At 45.4% G+C, this 25,101-nt stretch overlaps 1 protein-coding gene and 1 pseudogene across 2 annotated transcripts in view; both read right to left on the reverse strand.

Annotated features, from left to right (window-relative positions):
• MAP2K4 (mitogen-activated protein kinase kinase 4) overlaps positions 1-7,818 on the reverse strand; it is a 134,330-nt gene extending 126,512 nt beyond the window's left edge. Inside the window, exon 1 of one of the 2 annotated variants that reach the window (XM_053893182.1) lies at positions 7,634-7,818. In XM_053893182.1, the coding sequence (XP_053749157.1) occupies positions 7,634-7,751 (118 nt within the window). In that variant the 5' untranslated portion in view covers positions 7,752-7,818. The remainder of the gene's footprint in view (positions 1-7,633) is intronic. The other variant, XM_053893183.1, reaches the window with a different exon arrangement.
• Positions 7,819-16,972: 9,154 nt separating this feature from the next.
• LOC128774390 (U2 spliceosomal RNA) lies at positions 16,973-17,107 on the reverse strand (annotated as a pseudogene).
• Positions 17,108-25,101: the final 7,994 nt, after the last annotated feature.

Genomic DNA, 25,101 nt, shown 5'->3' on the forward strand with positions numbered 1-25,101 from the left:
CCTAATTCACTAATTCCAGCTTGCCTGCATCATCCAGAACCATTCGTGATTTCATAAATACTGATCAAATCCGGGGTGCCTGCAGAGCTCAGCTGACTTCAGCTCAGGTCAGGATCTCATGGTTTGTGGGTTCGAGCCCCGCGTCGGGCTCTGTACTGACAGCTTGGAGCCTGCCTCAGATTCTGTCTCTCTCTCCCTCTCTCTCTGCCCCTCTCCCGCTCATGTTCTTTCTCTCTCAAAAATAAATAAACAATTTTTAAAAATACCGATCAAATCCTCTCCAAAGTTGTTTTTAACTCGGGATCTTGTCAGTGCTCCTAAGCCATTTCTTTTTTCTGCCTGTGGCCAATAAACTACCCCATTGACTCTTTGGCTATGTAACTAAAGGCTATATTATCATCTCCAACCTGTTCACTGAAGCCCCAGTGTACCTGGGCGGGGCAATTTATGACTGTGACTGCGGCAAGTATCGAACCTCCGTGAGCCTCCATTGTCTCATCTGTAGAACACAAGAGTACTACCCAAAAGTGCTTTGTGATGATTAGCACATCTAAATGTCCAGCACTGCGCCTGGACTAGAGGTTATTACGACCACAGTAATTACTCCTGGTCCCTCCCTCAGGTGAGCAATGGCTGTGGCACCTTCCCCACCGGGACCAGCTCCGCCTACACAAAACCAGTCCCCCTCCTTTTACTTCCTGTCACCCTAAGGGAGGAAACAGGGAGGGACTCCAGACAGCACGGGGATCCCCACCCCGGGCTCTACATTCTGCCACAGCCCTTCCTAGACACAGCCTGGTGTCCTGGTGTCCACGAAGAGGGATAGTTTCCTGGCAGGATCCCAACCCAGATCTCAGGGATACCGGCATCCATCAGGGGGAGCCGCTTAGTGTCACTTAGTTTTTTCAGCAAAGTCAGACAACGAACGCAATACCAAATATGTCTGGCAACGTCTTTCTGGTTTCCCCCCTTTTAAAAATTTTGTCGGAGCGATCTTTGGTAAGCGGAAGCAAGGTAGGCCCTGAAAAAGCTGCTGTGGTGTCCACCTCGATCATCTTTCCACGTCGTGGAGAATGATGTGCTGTTCAGGAATCCAGCTGTAGCAACGGCATCGTCTTTCCAGGGGCCCATCTTGCGTTAACTACTAACTGATGCTCCCTTTGACTGTGTAGCCCCAAATTAGGCAGATCTTGTCACCCCTGGCCCTCGAATCATTTCTAGAAGTACACGTTACTTCTCAGCTTGGCCAGGAGTGTGAGGAGACACATGAAGGCTGTGTCTCCTCTTCTGGAGCTGGGGGGATAAGGGTAGAAACAAAGCAGAGACAGTAATTTGCCCCAGATGACAGATGTAGTCAGGATGCTGACATCAATTATGAACTCTTTTGCTAACTGGGTTCCTTTGCCATGGCATGTGTAGTGTTGAAAGAGTTCCACTACCTTTCAAACCTATACTGCCCCCCCGGGCCAATGCGTAATTAAAATGTTCCAGGGGCGCCTGGGTGGCTCAGTGGGTTAAGTGTCTGACTTCGGCTCAAGTCATGATCTCACAGTTCGTGGGTTCGAGCCCCACATAGGGCTCTGTGCCGACAGCTCAGAGCCTGGAGCCTGCTTCGGATTCTGTGTCTCCCTCTCTCTGACCCTCCCCTGCTTGCACTCTGTCTGTCTGTCTCTCTCTCTCTCAAAAGTAAACATTAAAAAAAAATTTTTTTTTAGGGCACCTGGGTGGCTCAGTCGGTTAAGCATCCGACTTCAGCTCAGGTTATGATCTCATGGTTCGTGGGTTCGAGCCCCATGTGGGGCTCTGTGCTGACAGCTCAGAGCCTGGAGCCTGCTTCGGGTTGTGTCTCCCTCTCTCTCTCTCTCTCTGCCCCTCTCCCACTCACTCTGTGTCTCTCTCAAAAATAAATTTTAAAAAAATTTTTTAAAAAAGAAAAAGAAAGAAAAACGCCCCCTAATTCAAAATGCTGCTGTCGACCCTCCAGCAAGTTTAGAACTGTGACATAAAAAGGAGCATCAGGAAGGACAAGGCTCCAGAAACAACCCAAACATGGCTGGCGGCTTAGAGCTCCCACCCCCTGACTGCAACTTAAAATAATCTCCCCTTTCTATTCCTGAATCTGCATCTCTGCTGGCAAACATTCTTCCCTCAGACCTGATGGCTGAAATGACTTAGAGCTCGGAGAACCTGTGTGAAACTGTGTTATTGACCAGGAAGAAGAAAGGCTGGGTTAAAACCTGCCTCCACTGGGGCGAATTACCTGAAGTGGTCAGTTCCCTAATCTACGAAAGGGGACTGTGCCCACCTCCCCCTTCGAGGGTGCTGGTGAGCATCAAATTAGGTAGAGACCATGGAAAAGACCTGTGTTAACTATCAGTTTCCCTTCTTAAGTTTAAACCTGAATTACAGTTTCCCAGGTTGTGTAATTTGGGCCGTATCTCTACCTCTGAGACATGGAGGTCGCAGAGGAGACTGACCTGGATTACGTATGAAGGAGCTGTGATCTCCTGACCCCTAGAAATCGGGGAAACTCTATGCGCCCAAATCCATCCAGCCTCTCTGATTAGGTAAACAAAGCGGAAGGAAAACAGAGACATTTCGGAAAGAAGACAACAGGACTCAAAACACAGTGTTAGCTAATATCCCATCTCAAAACAAGTTTCAGGACACATTCACTAGAAAGCACGTGACAGTGAAAGGTGAGAAAGTGTGCTGAAAGCATGGTTTTTCTACTTTTTGTCTTTGAAGATCAGGATTGCTTGATTTTCAAGAGAACACAGAAATGCAGTGTGCTTTGCGGGGGGGACCAATTTGCTAAGCTGTGCTTGTTTTAGGTTATGTCAAATAAATGGTAGAGAAATAGTACTCAGCACACTGGGAAGAAAAGGCAAGAAATTCTAGGGTTTGGAACTATATCCACTGTCTGCACAGTTCGGTTCTTTAAAATCCAGATAAAGGAATCTCCCCGTAGTTCTTGAAAACCACAGACTAACTGGTAAAACAAATAGTCAAATATAATCACAGATAGGGTGTTTCCCACATCTTTTATGTATTTCAATATTACTGGGAGAAAAAAAAAGTGCATTGATTTTAAATCTTCATTTTTTTCTTAACAGATATGCGTCATTACACTTGAAAGTTTTGTGTGTTTATTTTTGCATTTTTTTTTTAATATTGAGATATAGCTGACATTACATTAGTTTCAGGGGTACAACTTAATGAGTCGATACGTGTATATCTCCAAAAATGGTCACCATAGTAAGTCTTGTTAACATCCATCGCATACACAAACAACTTTTATTCTTGTGATGAGAACTTTTAAGATTTGCTGTTAGCAGCTCTCAAATACGCAATATGGCATTATTAATCATAGCTGCCAGGCCGTACATTATTTTGTGTGTGTTTAAGAACAATCAAGCTATCATCTTTTCATTTAAAATGGTATTTATTTATATGGGTGCCCTGGTGGCTCAGTCAGTTAAGCATCTGACTCTTGATTTCGGTTCGGGTCACGACCTCACAGCCGTAGGACTGAGCCTCGTGTCAGGCTCTGCACTGGCAGCGTAGAGGCTGCTTGGGATTCTCTGCCCCCCCCTCAAAAATAATAAACATTTTAAAAAAATTGATATTTATTAACTGTTCAGGTGAAGCTAAGTAGGTAAGGACTGGACTGGTCCATAGGTTTTGTTACACATCTGCATTTAAGACCCAAGAAGAAAAAAGGAAAAACTGCCTGCCTAGAACAGCTCATTATGAGAGGTACCTACAGTGTATACTTTACATTGTATACAATGTATACTTTGTAAACTTTGTATACAATGTATACCTTGTATACTTTGTATACTACAATGTATACTTTAGGACTATTTCCTGTAACAAGTACTTTACAAATGCCTCCAGAACTGATCCTTCAGAATCAATTGCAGGTTCTAACTATTCTAACCACATTTAAACTACCAGAGTAAAGTTTAAGGAAGTTTTATATATTCCCCTGCTTTAAATCTTCTAGAATAAACTTCTTGTGTTTATGAGAGCTTTCAAATCTATACATTTTAAGCGAATAGTAACTCAAGGAGGTACATAACCATGTCTAATAATAATCCTTTTTTCTGATAGTTTATAATTTTCCAAACATTTCCATGTGCATTACTCTAATAACGTGACCCTCACAACAGCCCGGCCATATGGGTATTATTCCTATTTTAGCAGATGAGAAACTCAGAGTTCAGAAAAGGTGAGTAAATGCCCCAAGTCACAGCGCCTGCAGAGGAGTGAGCAGTTTCCTGAATCCAGGTAGAATAAAGACCCATCAGGGATATTCTTAAAGGAAAGGCTCAATAATGAAAAGCAGAAATCAGCAGATTAGTGAGAAGGGTGGGACCCAGTAATAATGAAGCTAAAGAAAATGTGTAGTAGATCATGAGGGGTTAGGGACTCGTCTACTAATAGTGAAAGAGACTATTAATGACACCATATTACAAACAACGCATTGTTGCTATTAACAATGATGATGGAGGGAGGCGCCTGGGTGGCTCAGTGGGTCAAGTGTCCGGCTTCGGCTCAGGTCATGATCTCACGGTTCGTGAGTTCGAGCCCCGCGTCGGGCTCTGTGCTGACAGCTCGGAGCCTGGAGTCTGCTTTAGATTCTGTGTCTCCCTCCCCCCCCCCCCAAATAAACATTAAAGAAAAAAAAAAACATTAAAACAACGATGATGGCTGACATGTATCACATCCTTACTATGTCAGACCCATGCCCTACATGCATTCACCAAGAACCTGTGAAGTGAGCATTATTCCTACTTCCCAACTGAAAACCTGAGGCTCAGAGAGGTTGAGTATCTTGCCCTAGGTCACAAAAATCTTAAATCCTGACAAGGGGATTCAAATCCAGGACTCCAGAGCTCTTAAATGTTATGGCATTAGGAAAACAATACTTCCCAATGTGGACCACACTCTTGGGTCACAAATGTCAAGCCATGAAAACAGTGTACAGGGTTATCCAGTGCCCAGCACAGAGCTTATCACACAGAAGGACCTCACATGTCTGTTAGATGAAATGTGTTCCATAAGTCCTGCAACTAGCTGTTTGAAAGAGGAGGGTCATTAACACGTCCCAGGAAGGCAATGTTTTACAGGGCAGCAAGTAGAAACAGATTGGAGGAAGGGGGTGGTATATACCAAACATCTTCTAAGGGTCTGAAGCCCGATCTAAAACCAAAGGTCTCTAGCAGAGGAAGCATGAAAGGTTGGGCTCTAAGCATACAAAGTAAACAAAAAAGGTCCTCAACTGCTCTTTAAGCTCATGGATTATAACCTGGATTGCACTAGACAACATCCAGCGACTTTCAGGTGCTTCTCTTCGTTCTGAGTCAGCAAAAAAAGGTTCAAGAACAAGACACTTATAACTAGCAGGTTCCTCAGCCAATCAAGGCTAGACATGGTGCTGGTAAAAGAAAATTCATCAATAATCCAAAGAGAAGTCTATGTCCGCCTTCTCCCTTTTAAAACTAGGTTCCGCTTGTTGGAAAGGTTACTAGACATCAGAAACACAGAGGTGGCGGAGAAGAATGGAGAGCCTCAGAATATTAACCAACCACAAGGGCACCACCGCAAGCTCCTCCCCATTCCGGAAGCTTGACACACACACAGTGTCCCCTCTGCCCGGAGCACGACACTCATCTTTCCAGACAGGTCTTCTCCACCCCTCTTATCGAAGCACACCACACACTCCTCTTATCTTCCATTGCAAAACCCCGCTTCTTACCTTCCTAACACTCTTCTCCATGAGTAAGTTTTCTTATGTACCTGCGGACTGTCTTTCCTGCCCCGTCTCATCAGGAGGGAGGAGAATGCCCAACTAACTCTCTGCTGTATGCCCAGCACTAGAGTCTATGCCCAGCACTGGGAGGCTCAACATTTTTTAACCAAAATAATAATAATAATTAATAATAAATGTATACAGCTTTTTCAAACTATCAGCATCCCTACCCCCACCAAAATAAACTCCCCACCACACACACACACGCACTATTTTTATAAGCTTTAGAAGTCACCCATTTTGCAAAAGCCATACAATCCTAAACTGTCGTTTTTCCGCCTCATTTCCAGCAACGACTGGACTGGAGAGCGGTCCTTGTCAGAAAACCCATCTTTTACGTCGTCTGCATACACACATATACACATTGGGCTGTGCAACACAGCAGCGGCCAACAACTACTTCGGTCTGAATTAATCATGAGGGCCTGCACAGAAAGTGTCCTCGGAGCTCTGACATCATCCCGTCTGTACATCACCATTCTTTACGTGTACTGAAATGATCTCCCAGGGAGCGCAACCAGCCGGGAGGGAAAACTTGAGGGCATCCTGTCTCTGCTTTCCTGAATCACGCACCCTCTCATCGACACGAAGACCCCAAGGCGGTTGAGACAGACCCGGGCACGCGGCTCAAGACACAGCAAGGAGCCCTGTCGGGAAGGTTCTAATCAGAGAGTAAAAATGTCACCATGGTGACACTGACCGCCGAGGGTATCGCGACCCATTCTGCTGATATTGTAACATAAGCGGTTAGCTGAAGTCGTCCAAGAGGTCGCTGAGATTCCCGGTTTTAAAAATAACAGGACTCCCCCGAAATCCCCCCCCGAAAACTTCAGGGAATGGCCCCTGATGGGCTGGGGAGGGGTGGGGGTGGGGGGTTGGGGGGGGCTGGTGTTTTCACAACACCCCCTCGGTCAGGAGCCACGCGGATTGGAATTCGCCTTCCCAGCGGGGGAGAAGCATTAATTCATTAAGGAGGTGGCGGCCTCGGACGTCCAGACACGACCCAGTGCCACCGGGACCCCCTGCCTTTCTGTCTCCTGCGTCTCCCCCACTGAAACCGAATCCAGGGCTCTCGCGTATTTACGGATATTTCCAGCCTGTGCCACGCCAACGCGGTCACCCCGGGCCCGACGGCCGTCCGAACTACTAACCTTACAGGTGGCACAGGCCGGAGCAGCCCCTCCCCCACCCCACCCCCGTCCCTCCCCCTCCCCCCCTTCCCCTCCCCCCTCCCCCGCCCCCCGGGAAAGTTTGCAGGCGCGGGGGGGGGGGGGTCCCCGCGGGGGGCGCCCAGTCGGCGGGCGGGCCCGGCTCCGGCGGCGCCCCGCGGGGAGCCAAGATGGCCCTGCGCGGGGCCCCAGGGCTGCGGCGGCGGGGCGCAGGGGGGGTGGGGGGGGGGGGCGCCAGGCCGGGGCGCCGGGGACGCAGCGCCGCCGCCTACCTGCGCGGCGCGGCCGGGCCCGCGGGAGGCCAGCCCGGCGCGGGCCCGGAAACGCGGGCGGGGCGGCGCCAGGTGAGCGGCGGCGGCGGGGGCGGCCGCGGGGGCGGGCCCGGGCCAGGTGGGCCTCCCGCGGGCCCGGCGGGGGCCGAGCGGGGCGGGGTGGGGGGGAGGGGGGGGTGGTGCGCGGAGGCCGCGGGCCGGGGCCTGCGCGCGGGGCCGGGGCAGGGCCGGGCGCGCGGCGGGCGGGGGCGCGGGCCGCCCCGGTGGCTTCCTCGGCCGGGTCCGGGGGCGTCCGCGGGCCGCGGGGGACAGGCCGCGACGACGCCGACGGCCGCGCCGGGGGGGCGGGGGTCGCGGCGCTGGCGCGTTCCTTACCCTGCATGCTGCTGACGGCCGGGTGGCCCGGCGCCGGGGGCCCCACGGGGCCCGGGGTGCCGCTGCCGCTGCCGCCCCCGGAGCCGCCGCCGCCGCCGCTCGGGCTCGGAGCCGCCATTGTTGGGAGTGAGGAGCCGAGCGGCGCCGCGGCGGCTGCAATGCAGCAAGCTCGGCCTCTCGCACGGCCGAGGGGCGCGGCCAGCGCCCGCCTTGGCCACGCCCCCTGCCCGCCCCCGACACGCCCCCCGGACACGCCTCCCGCCGCGCGCACGCGCGCGCGCGCTCCGGAGCCCGACGCCGAGCCGCGCCAGCTGCGGAGCCGCAGAACCGCCCAGGGCGCGGGTGCCCGGCCCGGGAGGAAGGCGGCCGGGCTGCCCCGGCGCTGCGGGCCGGCTCGCGGGGCCTAGGGCGCTTTGCAGCAGCGTTACGAGCGCGGGTGCGCCGGGGAGGTTAGGGGACGCAGAGCTTTCGTCGCTCCCGCAGAGGCCTGCGACCCCAAGAAGTTTACGAGCCCCCTCGTTGGAAACCACAGAAGCCGAAATCAGACCGGTCGAGCTGAACAGGACCCCCGGGGTCGTGCTTCCTGTCCAGCCTCTGGCAGGGCACTTCCAGAGGGCACTCTGGTTCTAGCTGTGGTCCCATCAGGAGCCCCTGTTAAGCTCCGCCCGACACCCCAACCCTCCACGCTGACCTGGGGGCTGCTACGGGGTGCTACTCGAAGCGACGTCTCCGGACTCCTCTCCAAACTGTGAATCAGAATCTGCATTCTAAATAATATCCCCAGGAGGGGCGCTCAGTTAAGCGTCAGACTTCGGCTCAGGTCATGATCTCACAGCTCATGAGTTCGAGCCCCGGGTTGGGCTCTGTGCAGACAGCTCAGAGCCTGGAGCCTGCTTTGGATTCTGTGTCTCCTTTTCTCTCTGCTCCTCCCCTGCTTGTGCTCTCTCTCTCTCTCTCTCTCTGTCTCTCAAAAATAAATAAACGTTAAAAATTTTTTAAAAATAATAATAGTATCTCTAAGTAATTTGTATGAACCTTAAATGTGAAAAACGTATCTTAAGCCCCCAACATCCCCTGGCCTCCCAAAATACACTACTTACATCCCCAACTCCCCCCCTCAACACACACTGGGTTCCTTTGCCCACCTGCTCTACACCGTAGAACACCAGCCATGGTCATTATTACCAACTATATAAAATGAAAACCTCCCCCCCAAACTCAGGGTTCCTCCAGTGCTTTGCACAGAGACTTTGATTCTAGGAACACAGCAGCTAAAAGCAGAAAAAAATAGTCCTCTGTGAGGCTAAGAGTTTCTGGGCCAATGGAAATGTAATTGATATGGTGAGACCCGGGTCTCCAGGCAGGGGTATGTCTTGCCTATAATTGAATGGCCAACTGAACTGTGCACTATCACAATTAATCTAAATGAATGACCAACTGTGCACTATCACAATTAATCTAAACTGTGCAGCTGGACGATCCCTGCCCTTTGGAAGCATTGCACAATGTATACAAGGGCCTCGTTCTCAAACCTCCTTCCACACAGACCTTATCTGTGCTGGAACTTCCTCATACCATGTTGGAAAAGCGTGTCCTCCGTCACAAGGGCCCTCTGCCTTCTTGCTGTGAACCCAACCTCAGCCTCCTCATGATTGCTCAGAAGCTAACAGGGGCTGCAGATGGGGCTTAGGAAAAGTAAGTCGGGGAGGCAACCAAGGCGTATTGAAGATGAAAACAGGAAGATGTACTTAAGGGGAGAGCCTTTCACTGAGTCTGCCTCGGAAAGGCCTGCCCTCAGAAGGTTTGGCTGACTGTCTTCAAGTCTAGCTCCTTATAAACGTTGCCGAATCGCCGTCTAAGCATCAGGAGTCCACCTGGTTCTTGTTGGTCCTGGGGAATCCTGTATGTGGGGTCGTTGGGGGAATCTTATGAGAACCAGAAAGAAAAGTTTCCCGTCCAGGCTGTTCAGTCCAGAGGACAGGCTAAATATTCCATCTATGGCTTCCGCGTGGTGCTCCTGGAAAGAGAACAAATGACCAAGAAAAGGAGGAGGTGTGACTCAGTGAGATCCGTGACCTGAGCCGAAACCGAGAGTCGGACGCTTAACCGACAGAGCCACCCAGGCACCCTGCCTGGTGTCCTTCTAAAGAGAATAAGGCACGGACACACACTGAGGGAAAACTGTGTGAAGACCCAAGGGAAGAGGTGACCATCTACAAACCAAGCAAGGAGACCTCAGAAGACATCAACCCTGCAAACACCTTGACCTCACGCTATGAGCCTCCGGGACTCTGAGAAAATAAATACCTGTTGTTGAAGCCACCTGGTCTGTGATACTTAGTTATGGCAGCCTTCGCCAACTCATACATGGTTCAGAAAATGAATTGCTTAAAAGGATAGGTCTTTTAGTAATAATAAGAGTAGCTGGCATAACCTTTGGGGAGTGGGAAAGCCATTAAGCGATTAAGTGTCAATAATCAAGAAATTCATGGGCACTTGGCTGACTCGGTCAGAAGAGCATGCAACTCTTGATCTCAGTGTCTTGAGTTTAAGCCCCATGTTGGGTACAGAAATTATAAATCAATCAATCAATCTTTTTAAAAATTCACATTTGGAAGAGCTCCTTGAGAAAATCCCCAAATGAGCTTGAAGCTCTCAGCTCTGCCATGTAATATTTCTTTCCTTCTAAAAAGGATGGGAACAGCAGATTAAGACCACTGCCATGGGAGCACCTGGGTGGCTCAGTAGGTTAAGTGGCTGACTTCACTCAGGTCATGATCTCTCTGTTCTTAGAGTTCAAGCCCTGTGTCAGGTTCTGTGCTGACAGCTCAGAGCCTGGAGCCTGCCTCAGATTCTGTGTCTCCCACCCCCACTCGCTCTCTGTCTCTCTCTTTCTCAAAAATAACTTTAAAAAAAATGTTTTAAAAAGACCATTGCTGTGAGCAATGTATGTCAATATCAGAGTACGTTGTCCCAAAAGAGGGTGCAGAGAAGTGTGCATATCTGTGGCTGGGATCATCTTTGTTTAGAAATCTAGCTTGCTGGTTTTTTGTTTGTTTGTTTTTTTTTTTCTGAGAGAGAGAGAGCACAGGAGGGGCAGGGAGGGGCAGAGGGAGAGAGAGAGAGAGAGAGAGAGAGAGAGAGAGAGAGAGAGAGAGAGAGTCTTAAGCAGAATCCATGCTCAGAGCCAAGCCAGACATGGGACTCGATCTTATGACCCTGGGATCATGACCTGAGCCAAAATCAAGAGTTGGAGATTCAACTGACTGAGCCACCCAGGGATCCCTGGCTGGTTCTTTCTGATACCTATGTCTCAATGGTTAGATTCCAAAGACATGTTTCACTTCACATTCCAAATAAAGTAATAGTATTTAACTAGATTTCACTTTAGGACCCCAATGTCAGCCTCTGAGAAAGCAAGAAGGGTCAAACACCACTATTTGGCTGGGCCAATCACCATTATCATAGCCCCTATAAAGGCTCAGCAGCTTGGCTTTGAGCAAAACCATCTCCTGTCCACCCCCCCATCACTGAGGGCTCAAGACCAGATCATCCAATGACTGATTTTTGCCTCCCCAGGCAGAGGGCTGCAAGCTGTGCGGGTTTCTGGGTATTGGTTGAGTATTGCATTTAATTGGAAATAAAGCACATGTGAGAAGCTTTTAACTGCCCTCAAAAGAACCAAAATTCTGTCGAGTTCTGCTAAAAGAAGGCATTAATTAGGGACACCTGGGTGGCTTGGTTGGTTAAGCATCTGACTGTTGGTTTCGGCTCAGGTCATGAGTTTGAGCCCCTGTGTCAGACACTGCGCTGACAGAGCCTGCTTGGGAGTCTCTCCCTCTCCTTCTCTCTCTATGCACACCCCCCACCCCACTTGCTCTCTCTCAAAATAATTGAATATAAAAAGCATTAATTGATTTTGACTATTAAAAATCATGCATGCATATACAAATTTATAGGTAAGGGGCACCTGGGCGGCTCAGTAGGTTGAGTCTCGAACTTCGGCTCAGGTCATGATCTCACAGCTCATGAGTTCGAGCCCCGCATCGGGCTCCGTGCTGACAGCTCAGAGCCTGGAGCCTGCTTCAGATTCTGTGTCTCCCTCTCTCTCTGCCCCTCCCCTGCTCATGCTCTGTCTCTCTCTCAAAACTAAATAAACATTAAAAATTTGTTTAAAGAGTAGAAAAATGGAAATACCTCACTCTAAGTCACTTACCACTATGTGAACAGTGACATTGAAGTATTAGCCATAGTCTGACCCGATACAAATATGTACTAGAAGGATATGATGCTCATGGGCCAGAACATACCCACAGGCTGTCTTCATATTCTATATTCTGTTGATCTATCTTCACTATTAGAAAAACAAAAACAAAACAAAAACACAAAATGAAACAAACAAACAAAAATACAACAACAGTGGGCATTCTGGGGGGAAGGAAGGAGTGAAGCATGATTGGAAAGGGGCAGAAGGGAACTTTCCCTAAGGCAATGGTCATGTTCTGTACTTTGACAGGGGTTGGGTTACACAAGTGTATGCACTCATTAAAATGCTGCAAATATATGATATAGATTTGTGCATTTCAATGTGGGTAAAGTATACATAAAAAGAAAAAAATCTAGAAATATCAAGTTCTAGCTAAAAGCATGAAAAAGTCTTCAGGAGAACATATACTGATATCTGCAATTGACTTTGAAATGTATCAAAAACAAGATGGCGAATGAAAGGATAGTGGGATGGATAAATGGATACATATGTGCAAAATCCAGGTAGTGAGTAGACTGGTGTGAACGATTTTTTTCAATTGCATGAAATTTTCATAATAAAATATTAGGGGGAAATGAAAAACCCAATAAAACAAAAAATCACACGTACATTAAACATATTGCTAAATTATATTGCCTCCTTGCCCAAAATTACAAACCAAGTAATATAACTTCTAATGACTGAGTATAAATTTGTCTAATTTAATTGAGTAGGTTTCTTACAAAAATCAGAAATTATTAAAACTTCTTACCTAAAGGAAAGGAATCACCTAGGGTACAGCTGTGTAGGGTCCTCATGTGCAAGGATATATGTTGCTGTGGACTTATGTGAGACCATTCGGGCACCTCTAGCTAAGTCAAGATCTTAGGATTTAATAATTACTTAAAGGAGGACATTGTGGTTTTTGTTTTCCAGATTAAGTAACAATATCTGGTTTGAATTTAATAACATTGTTTTGTTTCATTGTTGTTGTTGTTTTTTTTTTGTAACAGCTTTGAGCTGTAATTCACATACCATATAATTCACCCATTTGAAGTATACAGTTCAGCCTGATTATAGCTACCCTTGAGGGTAACATTGTATTCGACATTGTATTTAACATTGTATACACCTGCAGTGACCACTGAAATGCACAATGGCAGACACTGTATATTTTATAAACTAAAATAAAAATAAAGTCAGGCGTTCATTTCAAGAAGAGCCATCTGGGGCACCTGGGTGGCTCAGTCGGGTAAGCGTCTGACTTTGGCTCAGGTCATGATCTCACGCTCCATGAGTTCGAGCCCCGTGTCAGACTCTGTGCTGACAGCTCGGCACCTGGAGCCTGCTTCGGATTCTGTGTCTCCCTCTCTGTCTGCCCCTCCCCGGCTCATGCTCTGTCTCTCTCTGTCTCAAAAATAAATAAACATTAAAAAAAATTAAAAAAAAAAAAAAAAAGAAGAAGAGCCATCACAGCACAAACTCTTGTGACCATAGATCAGTCACTTTGGGTATAATCAGACTACATTAACTATACCAATCAGAGCTCAAGAAAGCTGTGCCTTTTCCCCAGAGATATACATAGAGCTGTTAGCTTACTCTAACCATCAGAAATCAGTAGCCAAACTTAATTAATAGTTGATAAAGTACTTTATCAGCCATGTAGATTAACTGACAAATTATTGCTAGACACGTAGGAATTCTCTATTTTTGGAATGTTGAAAAGATCGAATTACCCAATATTCAGAATTAATAATGAACTCATACACTATACATGGCATAAAAATGTTAATGAGGGGCGGCTGGGTGGCTCAGTCGGTTGAGCGCCCGACTTCGGCTCAGGTCATGAGCTCACGGTTCGTGAGTTCGAGCCCCACGTCAGGCCCTGTGCTGGCTGCTTGGAGCCTAGAGCCTACTTCAGATTCTGTGTCCCCTTTCTCTCCGTCCCCTTCCTGCTTGCTCTCTTTCTCTCTTAAAAAAAAAAAAAAATGTTAATGAGCAGGAGAGAAGATGTGGCAAGAACAAAAAGTCAGAATTAGGTTTTATAAAAAGACAAAGCAGATAGAGTCTTTGGGAAAATGAAACTTAACCTTACATTAGCCAGATGCTACAAGTTTTGTTAACACTAAATAATACATCTATGAAAACTACCCCATTGAACCCCAGGAACACTTCATATGTTTGTTTATTTGTTTGTGGTACATAAATGCCAGACAAATTTTATTGAAGTTTTAATTTTATTATTATTTTTAGGTAATGTCTATGCCCATTGTGGTGCTCAAACTCACGACCCTGAGGGGCGCCTCAGTGGCTCTGTCGGTTGAGCGTCCAACTTCGGCTCAGGTCATGATGTCGCAGTTGACAAGTTTGAGCCCTGCATCGGGCTCTGTGCTGACAACTCTGAGCCTGGAGCCTGCTTCGGATTCTGTGTCTCCCTCTCTCTCTGCCCCTCCCCCACTCATGCTCTGTCTTTCTCTGTCTCAAAAATAAATAAATACTAAAAAAATTAAAAAAAAAAAACTCACGACCCTGAGATCAAGGGTCACATGCTCTACGTACTGAACCAGCCAGGCACCCCAACTTTTATTTATTTTAATACCTAAAAAGCACATAAACTAGCAAATGAACATTAACAATGAAATAGAAAAAAATGAGTAAAAGATAAATGCAAATAACTTATAAACAAGTGATTCCAAGTCTCATTCATAATTATAGTAATATGCATTAAAATAATAATATACACTTCCTTAGAAAATCGACAAATATGATTAGATAATATATTTTCCTGTTGACCTTTTTTATTTTTTAAAATATATTTTAATGCTTATTATTTATTTTTGAGAGAGAGACAGAGTGCCAGTGGGGAAGGAATAGAGAGAGAGGGAGACACAGAATCTGAAGCAGGCTCCAGGCTCTGAGCTGTCAGCACAGAGCCCGATGTGGGGCTCGAACCCAAAGACCCTGAGATCTTGACCTGAGTCGAAGGTGGACACACTAACTGAGCCACCCAGGTGCCCTGTTGACCTTTTTAAAAAATTTTTATTAAAAAAATTTTTTTTAATTTATTTATGTAATCTCTACACGCAACAAAGGGCTCAAACTCATGACCCTGAGATGAAGAGTCACATGCGCTAATGACTGAGCCAGCCAGGCACCCCAACTTTTATTTATTTTAATAGCTAAAAAGTACATAAACCAATAAACGAACATCAACACTGAAATAGAAAAAGAAGAGTAAAAGATAAATACAAATGGCTTATGAAACAGTGATTCCAAGTCTCATTCATAATTATAGTAATATGCATTAAAATAATAAAACACACTTGGGGCGCCTGGGTGATTCAGTAGGTTAAGCGTCCAGCTTCAGCTCAGGTCATGATCTCACGGTTCATGAGTTCAAGCCCCGCGTTGGGCTCTGTGCTGACAGCTCGGAGCCTGGAGCCTGCTTCAGATTCTGTGTCCCCTCTCTCTCCACACCACCCCTGCTTGTGCTCTCTCTCTCTTTCAAAAATGAATAAACATTAAAAAAATTGTTTCCAATAATAATATACACTTCCTTAGAAAATAGACAAATGTAATTAAGTAATATATTTTCCTGTTGACTTTTTTTAGTTTTTTAAATATATTTTAATGTTTATTACTTATTTTTGAGAGAGAGAGAGACAGAGCATGAGCAGGGGAGGGGCAGAGAGAGACACAGAATCCGAAGCAGCCTCCAGGCTCCGAGCTGTCAGCACAGAGCCTGTCGTGCGGCTTGAACTCACGAACTGTGAGATCTTGACCTGAGCCGAAGTTGGACACTTAACTGACTGAGCCACCCAGGTGTCCTGTTGAACTTAAAAAAAAAAAAAAAAAAATTATTTATTTATGTAATCTCGACACCCAACATAGGGCTCAAACCTCATGACCCTGAGATCAAGAGTCACATGCTCTGCTGACTGAGCCAGCCAGGCACCCCTTCTGTTGACCTTTCTAACAAATGAACTATTTCAGGTACAAGTTGCCATTTGTTTGAAGAAAGGTTTTTGTTAACTAAAGTCACTTCATTCATTTAAAGGCGGTCTCCCCCTGATCTTATCTCAGTTCTCAGACAGAAACTGGCACACGGCCCCTGATAGCTCACAAAACATAGGCGCATTCTCATACCAGTTCAGAGTTGTTAAGACTTTCCCGTTGATGTGACCTCAGAATTTGTTATAAGGAAATAAGATTTGGGGGCGCCTGGCTGCCTCAGTTGGTAGACCATGTGATTCTCCATCTCAGGGTTGTGAGTTCGAGCCCCATGTTGGACGTAGAGATTACTTAAAAATAAATTCTTGGGGCGCCTGGGTGGCTCAGTGGGTTAAGTGTCCGACTTCGGCTCAGGTCATGATCTCACCGTCTGTGAGTTCGAGCCCCACGTTGGGCTCTGTGCTGACAGCTCAGAGCCTGCAGCCTGCTTCAGATTCTGTGTGTCCCTCTCTCTGCCCCTCCCCCACTCATGCTCTGTCCCTCTTGCTTTCAAAAATAAATAAAACGTAAAAAAAGTTTTAAAAATGCAAAGACTAGGTTGCCTGGGTGGCTCAGTTGGTTAAGCATCGGACTCCTGATCTCAGCTCAGGTCTTGATCTCAGGGTCATGAGCTCACGCCCAACACTATGTGAAGCCTACTTTAAAAAAAAAAAAAAAGGCAAGGATGTTTCACGTCACTCAAAGAAAACAGAGTGCAAATTAAAACCACACCAAGTTACCATTTTTTTTCAATTATCTAACAAGCAAAATTTACACAATATGTTGATACGAGTGTGGAAAATGGACATTCTATACATTGCTGATGGGAATACATATTTGCACAATCACTGAAGGGCAATGTAGCAATATCTATCAAAATTACAAATGCATTTTCCCTTTAACCCAAAGATTATATACTTCTAGGAGTTTATTCCTGCAGATACACTTATTTTTAAACTTTTTTTTAACGTGTATTCATTTTTTGTGAGACAGAGAGAGAGAGAGAGAGAGAGAGACAAAGCATGAGTGGGGGAGGGGCAGAGAGAGAGGGAGACGCAGAATCTGAAGCAGGATTCAGGCTCTGGGCTGTCAGCACAGAGCCCAATGTGGGGCTCGAACTCACAGACGGTGAGATCATGACCTGAGCCGAAGTAGGACACTTAACCCACTGAGCCCCCCAGGTACCCCTAAACAGTTACATTTTACACTTGATCTTAGCCAAAAGGCCAAGAAGCGATTAAACAGTTACCTTTTAAAATGACTCAAAAACATACATTATTTTTTTCTTAACGTTTTATTTATTTTTGAGACAGGGAGAGACAGAGCATGAACAGGGGAGGGTCAGAGAGAGGGAGACACAGAATCTGAAACAGGCTCCAGGCTCTGAGCCGTCAGCACAGAGCCCAATGTGGGGCTCGAACTCACGGACCCCGAGATCATGACCTGAGCCGAAGTCGGCCACTCAACCGACTGAGCCACCCAGGTGCCCCCAAAAAACATAAATTATTTTTGAAGTATTTTATAAAAAGGTCTTTTTCTTATACATATAGATTCTATTTGACTTCCAGAAAATGTTTCCATTTTTCTTTTTATTAAATCGGAAATGTACTGAGTTTTTATTCTTGGCTACAATTCTGCTTGAATACCAAAGAATTATAAGATACGTAGATGATGAATCCTGTAAGAATTCAGTAGACATTTATTACTGGATTAATACAGCAAAATTCATCGATAGTACTTTTTTACTTAGAAGTCTTCTTTGGCGGAGGTCCTGGGTGGCTCAGTCAAAGTGTCTGACTTTGGCTCAGGTCATGACTCATGGCTCATGAGTTCGAGCCCCACATCAGGCTCACTGTTGTCAGCACAGAGCCCGCCTTGGATCCTCTGTCCTCCCCCTCCCCCCCCCCCCCGCCGCCTCCCCTCTATAGCTTAAGGTCTCTCTCTCTCAAAAATGAATAAATATTAAAAAAAAAAAAAAATCTTCATGGGTTCTTTTAATTTGCAAACTTGGGTGGTGTGAGTGGTTCTCAGAGTAGCTCTGTGGGACACATAGGCTCACAAACAAGGTTGTCTACACCAGTCCGTGTCTCTTTGAACATATCCTGGAACAATGTGACTGTTGGGGGTGCTGACCCACCCACACCCCCAGTGGAGAATCTGTGTATAACTTTTGGCTCCCTAAAAACTTAGCCGATAAAACCTATCGTTGACTGGAAGCCTTACCAATAACACAAATAGTCAATTAAGTTGTATTTCGCATATCATATGTATTATACATTGTATTCTTACAATAAAGTAAGCTAGAGCAAAGAAAATAGTACTAAGAAAATCACAAGAAAAAGAATGTACATTTACAATACTGCACTTTATTTTTTGAGAAAAAAAAAAACTTCATGTATAAGAAAACCCACACTGTTCAAACCCATGTGGTCCAAAGGCCCACTGTATATGTTTTCAGGTACATGGAGGAAATCCAAGATCATTTAGTGTATTCTTCACTGAGGAAGAAGTACAGATCCCACTTTATAAGTGAGGACAACCCCAAATACAGCAAAACTTTGGATCGCGAGTAACTTGTTCTGCAAGTGTTCTACAAGACCAGCAAACATTCCTAATAAATTTTAACTTAATAAATGATCGATGTCTTGCCATATGCATCACACGATGCTGAACATCACACAATCACAACTGAGTGATCACAATGGTTCTTCTCTCTCTTGCTGAGGGATTGTGGGTGATCGTTCAATGCAATGTCACATTTCCTTGAAATCCTCAAAAGGAGGCAAAGCAAGTGTCATTGGATAGGCTCCTTTTTAAAGTTGTACGAAAAGAAGAAGATTCCACTGAGCCAATAGATAGCCGTGATTCTGTTAGCGATAGTGAACGTCTTCCTACGCAATAACCCTCCTCTCTCTTATCTCCGTCACACCATCATAAAGGTGTTCAAAGGTAAGTGCAGGTGAATTTGTTTCTTTTTCTTCATATTTTGTATTTTCTTTATTATTTTGTATGATATTACAGCATTGTGATCATTTTTATACAAATATTTTTGGGTTGTGGAGTGAATCATCTAAGTTTCTATTATTTCTTATCAGGAGATTTGCTTTGATATACAAGTGCTTTGGATTACAAGCATGTTTCCAGAATGAATTACGCTAGCAAACCAAGGTTTTACTGTTCTTGTTTCCCTCTCCGAGATGGGACTTGAGATTCTAACTCCTTCTTTCCTTTTTTTTTTTTTTTTTTTTTTTTTTTTTTTTTGTCCCCAGTGCACACTGGCTGAGATCTATATAACTCTAGTTCTCATATATCATGAATTTTCCAGGGCAGTCACAATTGCAAATACTATGTTCCCAATTATGAACCATGAGAGCTCAATTCTGGTTCTGGAAATACAGGTACAGTACACCCAGGCTGAACTCTTGTCTGTTGACCTTGGCCAATTCCTTAGTATTTCCCTCTTGGAAGTTCCCCTGCAAAAATGGGGAAATTGGAGAAGCAAAGTTCCTAGATGCCTCGTGCCTCAGCCAGATGAGCAAGCTATGAACGTGCGAGGGTATTACCAAGGAATACGGCTCTGACAAAGGCGATGCCCAGCCCCGCCTGCAGCAGTCAGCCGTGTCTTTCTGCACCGAGTACCCCTACACCCTCTGGCCGCCAAAGCTCTTAGACATCCCCAATGGGCTCTAAACCCCGGAATCCAAGTTGGGCATCATTAACATCTCATCTCCTGTGTTCTAGATAATATTCCTGGGCAATCTGATGCAAATGCCTTCAGAGGCCAGAACCCCAATGGGCTCTAAACCCCGGAATCCAAGTTGGGCATCATTAACATCTCATCTCCTGTGTTCTAGATAATATTCCTGGGCAATCTGATGCAAATGCCTTCAGAGGCCAGGTAGTAAAGTGCTATGAACATATAAAGAGACCTGATTTAAAGGGATGGTCAGACTTAGGATGAACAGAGAACATGCACCATAAAAGGCATTCCCATTCAAAGAAAGTGTTAAAATTGTGTGTGTCACACAAAATACTGGCTGCCAGTTTGCAGCTCCTGGTTTGGAGGGTCCATCCACAGTGGCATCGGAGAGAAGGGGTCTTGGATAGAACTCTGTTTGCTTTAAAGTATTTGTGCCGTGCCTAATGCTTGGTGACCGGCTCCTTCCAACACGGGCTTGCTTTGTGCCTTTGGGACATGCTACTTTTTCTGCACGTTTCCACGGGCAACCCAAGCCTCCCTGCGGTGACCCTCTTCAAGACTTTCTAAGACCGGCTACCACTGTTGATCGACTTCCTTTTTTCCCCCTTCTCCTAACACTACATAATGAATAGGTTACATTCTGGAAAAACATTAAACAAACAAACAAACAAACAAACAAACAAACAAACCGTGGTGTCTGGTTAATCCCAATGCTTTTGTGTCTGTATGTTCTCCAATGTTCAGACCCCTTCTGCTAATTAGCTGTGGCAGATGAGTCACCTGTCTTGCTATCTCCCCAAGGGAAGAAAAAGCTTGCTTCTCCTATTGATCTAGGAGACCTTCAGGAGTCACCACATGCTCCTGGAAGCTTCTGTCAGAGAGAGGAAAGTTCAATCTGCAAAAGCCAGTGCTGACAGAAACTCAACATGGGCAGATGTCCAGCCATTCCTAGCATCAGACAGCAGGCACAGATGGGGCTCCCCACTGTTCAGTGCTGATGGGATTTACTGGAGTCAAGGCCATCAAGAAGAGGTAAATGTCACAGACATAGCAGGGGCAAAGTCTAGTTGTCTGTCCGCTCAGCAAAAGGTCACGCAGCTTAAACCAAAGGAGGCTCATGAGTGCCAAGAAGTGACCGTGCACAAAACAGTAGTCAGGTAACAAGGGGTCAAGATGAGGCACTTATACGGGGGCCAGAGAAGGAGAATCCTGGGTGGTGGAAGGTTTCAGGGGGTCTGGCTCCTCTTACTCAATCCTCTAAGATTGTTACCTGAATAGAACTCCCCAAGTTTTAAAGGGGCCCTGGTCAGTTAATGAGATGAAGAATCACCTCTAGAGTCAGATGCTTTCCAGATCAGCATTTTTCCAGAAAAAGAAGCTGGAGCTCTTTTTCTGGCACAAACTGAAATTCAAAAGGGGGATCAACGTGTATAGAGAGTCTTGACCAGGTTTGATTCCAGCATTCAGTGAATTTTAGGCCTAACACTCTCCTTCGTGAGGGAAACTGGAGTCTTGGTCTCTACAAGGACAGAGATTAAGCTCGGAACAAAGAGAGATAAAATAAACTGCAGATTGAGACGGCATCCACAATTTTCTTCTGGGATTACTTGCAGTCTTGAAGAAGTAGATGAAATGTATTTATTACACTATTGCAGACTGTATCACAGTTTAGGTTACTAAATTCATTTAGTTGAGACCACATTTCTAATCATTACAAAGTGTTTTGTTTTCCTTCTCTGATATTTGGGCATCATGTTGAAACACTGTGGCAAAAATGCTTATGCTCAGATATAATAATTTTTTTATGGTAATTCTTTTCATGAATGTATTCTAAAATGGATGGTATATAAAAATCAGGATACTGGTAACAGGGAGATTTTATTACGTGCCAGGCTCATCGCAGGCATTTTAATTTTTTAAATGTTTATTTTATTTTATTTTTTTATTGTCTATTTATTTTTGACAGAGACAGAGACAGAGCATGAGCGGTGGAGGGGCAGAGAGAGAGGGAGACATAGAATCCAAAGCAGGCTCCAGGCTCCGAGCTGTCAGCACAGAGCTTGACGTGGGGCTCGAATTCACAAACTGTGAGATCATGACCTGAGCCGAAGTCGGACGCTCAACCGACTGAGCCACCCAGGTGCCCCAATGTTTATTTTTGACAGACAGACAGAGTGTGAGTGGGGGAGGAGCAGAGAGAGAGGGAGACACAGAATCTGAACCAGTCTCCAGGCTCCGAGCTATCAGGCTCCAGGCTCCGAGCTGTCAGCACAGAGCCCGACACGGGGCTTGAACTCCTGAACCTCGAGATCATGACCTGAGCCAAAGTCGGACGCTTACCAACTGAGCCACCCAGGTACCCCTCATTGCAGGCATTTTATATACATCATCTCAGTTAATTCTCTTAACAATCCTAAAAAGTAAGTGGTATTATGGGGCACCTGGGTGGCTCAGTCGGTTAAGTGCCCGACTCTTGGGTTTGGCTCAGGTCATGATCTCACAGCTTCATGAGTTTGAGCCCCATGTCAGGCTCTGTGCTGGCAGTGTGGAGCCTGCTTGGGATTGTCTCTCTCCTTCTCTCTCTACCCATCCCCCACCTTCACTGTCTCTGTCTCACTCAAAATAAATAAATAAACTCAAAAAAAAATTTTCGAAGTAGGTGGTATTGTATCTCTCATTTTATCAATGAGAAAACTTGAGGTGCCCAAAGGTGGCTACACTATGATCATAAAGAGTCTTCTTTCTTTCTTTCTTTCTTTCTTTCTTTCTTTCTTTCTTTTTTAAAAATGTTTATTTATTTTGAGAGGGAGAGGGAGCTAGTGAGGGGCAGAGAGAGAGGCAGACAGAGGATCCAAAGCAAAGAGCCTGATGCGGGGCTCGAACCCAGGAACCAGGGGATCATGATCTGAGATGAAGTTGGATGCTTAACTGACTGAGCCACCCAGGTGTCCCCTAAAGAGGTTTCTATGGATAAAAGTCAGCACTGAAAACTTGTTCCATTTTAGCTTCTGTCAAAAGCATCCTAATTACCAGCCAACTGTGTTACTCCCTGCGCTGTGCTCAAGTAAGTTTTGGAAACCCGCTAGATCTATTTGTCTCTTGAAGTTTGAGTTAATAGACCATCATCGATACCGTGTGCTGGAATGCTTCTCCTCAGATCAGTGCTAAAAGCATCACGCTGGAAATTTGTTTAAAAATCCTATATCCAGGTCCTACCTCGCAGAGAATCGTATTAAGGGCAAAGGCAAGAAATCTGGGTTTAACATGCCTTCTGGGCCATGGATTTTCAGCCAGATTTGAGAAGCCTGATGTAGAGCAGCAGGCTCTACTCTTTTCTAATCAAGCTCTCTTTTCTCTTTTTTTTAAAAGTGTATTTATTTTGAGAAAGAGCGCGCGCTCGCGCGCGCGTGTGTGTGTGTGTGTGTGTGTGTGTGTGTGTGTGCAGGGGGTGGGGTGGGGGAGGGGGGAGAGAGAGGGGAAAGAGAGAATCCCAAGCAGGCTCCACACTCAGCTCAGAGCCCAGCAGGGGGCTCCGTCTTCTGAACTGTGAGATCACGACCCAAGCGGAAATCAAGATGTTTAACCTACTGAGCCACCCAGGCGCCCCCGATCGAGTCTTGGTTTCACGCTCTGTTATGCCAAGATTTTTCAGGTCTTGTTCTAAGTTTATTTTTGACGCTTAGCGTTAATGGTTGCCATAAGCGAAAATTGACACACACACACACACACACACACACACAACCCTCCAAATGGAAAAAGTACATCATAGGCAGTACACATTCATTTTTCAGTACCATCTGCTAATTAAGCAAAAGTTTTTGATGAAATGGTGCTACCACTTTCCACAGTCCCTGATGTAAGTCAGTATCTCTTGCAAACTAATTGGAAGGCACGTTGCATTTTTTTTTTTTATTTAAAAAAAATTTTTTTTAACGTTTATTTATTTTTGAGACAGAGAGAGACAGAGCATGAACGGGGGAGGGGCAGAGAGAGAGGGAGACACAGAATCGGAAACAGGCTCCAGGCTCTGAGCCATCAGCCCAGAGCCTGACGTGGGGCTCGAACTCACGGACCGCGAGATTGTGACCTGAGCTGAAGTCGGACGTTTAACCGACTGAGCCACCCAGGTGCCCCAGGCACGTTGCATTTTAACAATGCTAACCTGCAGACTTAAAATGAGAAGCACTAAAACTTTTTTTTTTTACATGGATGGATTTTTATTCATTAGGACCTCAAAAGAGGATATCAAGCATTTTTCATTAGATTTAATGAAAGTTCATAAAGTACTTGACAGGATATTATACGACCTTAAACATTGCTGAAAAATTATCTTTATGTTCTAGATATATATTTTTTCTGGATAGATTAAATATATAATCTATATGTATATAATCTCTCTCTATATATAAATATACAGAATCTGTGTTATATAATCTTTATGTATTTGTAATTTGTATATGGTTAATAATCTGTATATATACACTGTCACATATACATACATGTTTACATACAGAGTATATACTTATATTTTCCTGTGTAATTATACATATATATACATGCATATGTATACTTACATATAGAATATATAAGTAGACATATTTTTGTATATATAAGTATATATACTATATATAAATATACATACATATATAGTTAGGATAACAATAGTCACCTTAACTATGTAATAGTGGATACAATCGTACATTTCTAATAGACTTCTTAATTTTTTAAAAATCTTTATTTTTGAGGGATAGAGACAGAGTGTGAGTGTGGGAGGAACAGAGAAAGAGGGAGACACAGAATCCGAAGCAGGCTCCTGGCTCCGAGCTGTCAGCATAGCTGACACGACACGGGGCTCAAACCCATGAACCACAAGATCGTGACCTGAGCCCAAGTCGGACGCTCAACTGACTGAGCCACCCAGGCACCCCTCTAGTAGACTCCTTAATATTCGAAATTACTTTGCTTGAGTCTTGGTCAGGTCTGATCAGGTTGGCACAATTTCCCAACGTATCTGAAAAAGAACTCATGCTACAAGTGTGGTTCTATCATTTTCCTGTTGGTTAACTGTACCTGCATCAATTTTTTTAAGTGTATGTAATTATTTTTCAGAGAGACAGAGACTGGCAAGAGTAGGGGAAGGGGCAGAGAGAGAGAGAGGGAGACAGAGAATCCTAAGCAGGCTTTGCACTCTCAGTACGGAACCTGAGACGGGGCTCGAACTCATGGAACAGTGAGATCATGGCCTGAGCTGACACCAGGAGTCGGACGCTTATAACCGAATGAACCACCCAGGCACCCCTGTACCTGCATTATTAGTGTGCCCTTCAAACTGAGATTACTTTGCAGGAACTTTAAAAATGATGTGTTCATTTTGTTAGGATTCATTCAGTTAAAACTAGGTAATGTCATCCATAATTCCACTGAATACAGCACATGTCAATCTCAGCATATCTCGCTTATTATATTTCAATAATTAGAAAGCAAAGGAAGATGTGGGACCCTACTGTTAACTGCCCCATGGCATGGACCTTC

The sequence above is a fragment of the Panthera pardus genome, unplaced genomic scaffold (assembly GCF_024362965.1).
Source record: "Panthera pardus isolate Hobbes unplaced genomic scaffold, ASM2436296v1 HiC_scaffold_3, whole genome shotgun sequence".
NCBI lineage: Eukaryota > Metazoa > Chordata > Mammalia > Carnivora > Felidae > Panthera > Panthera pardus.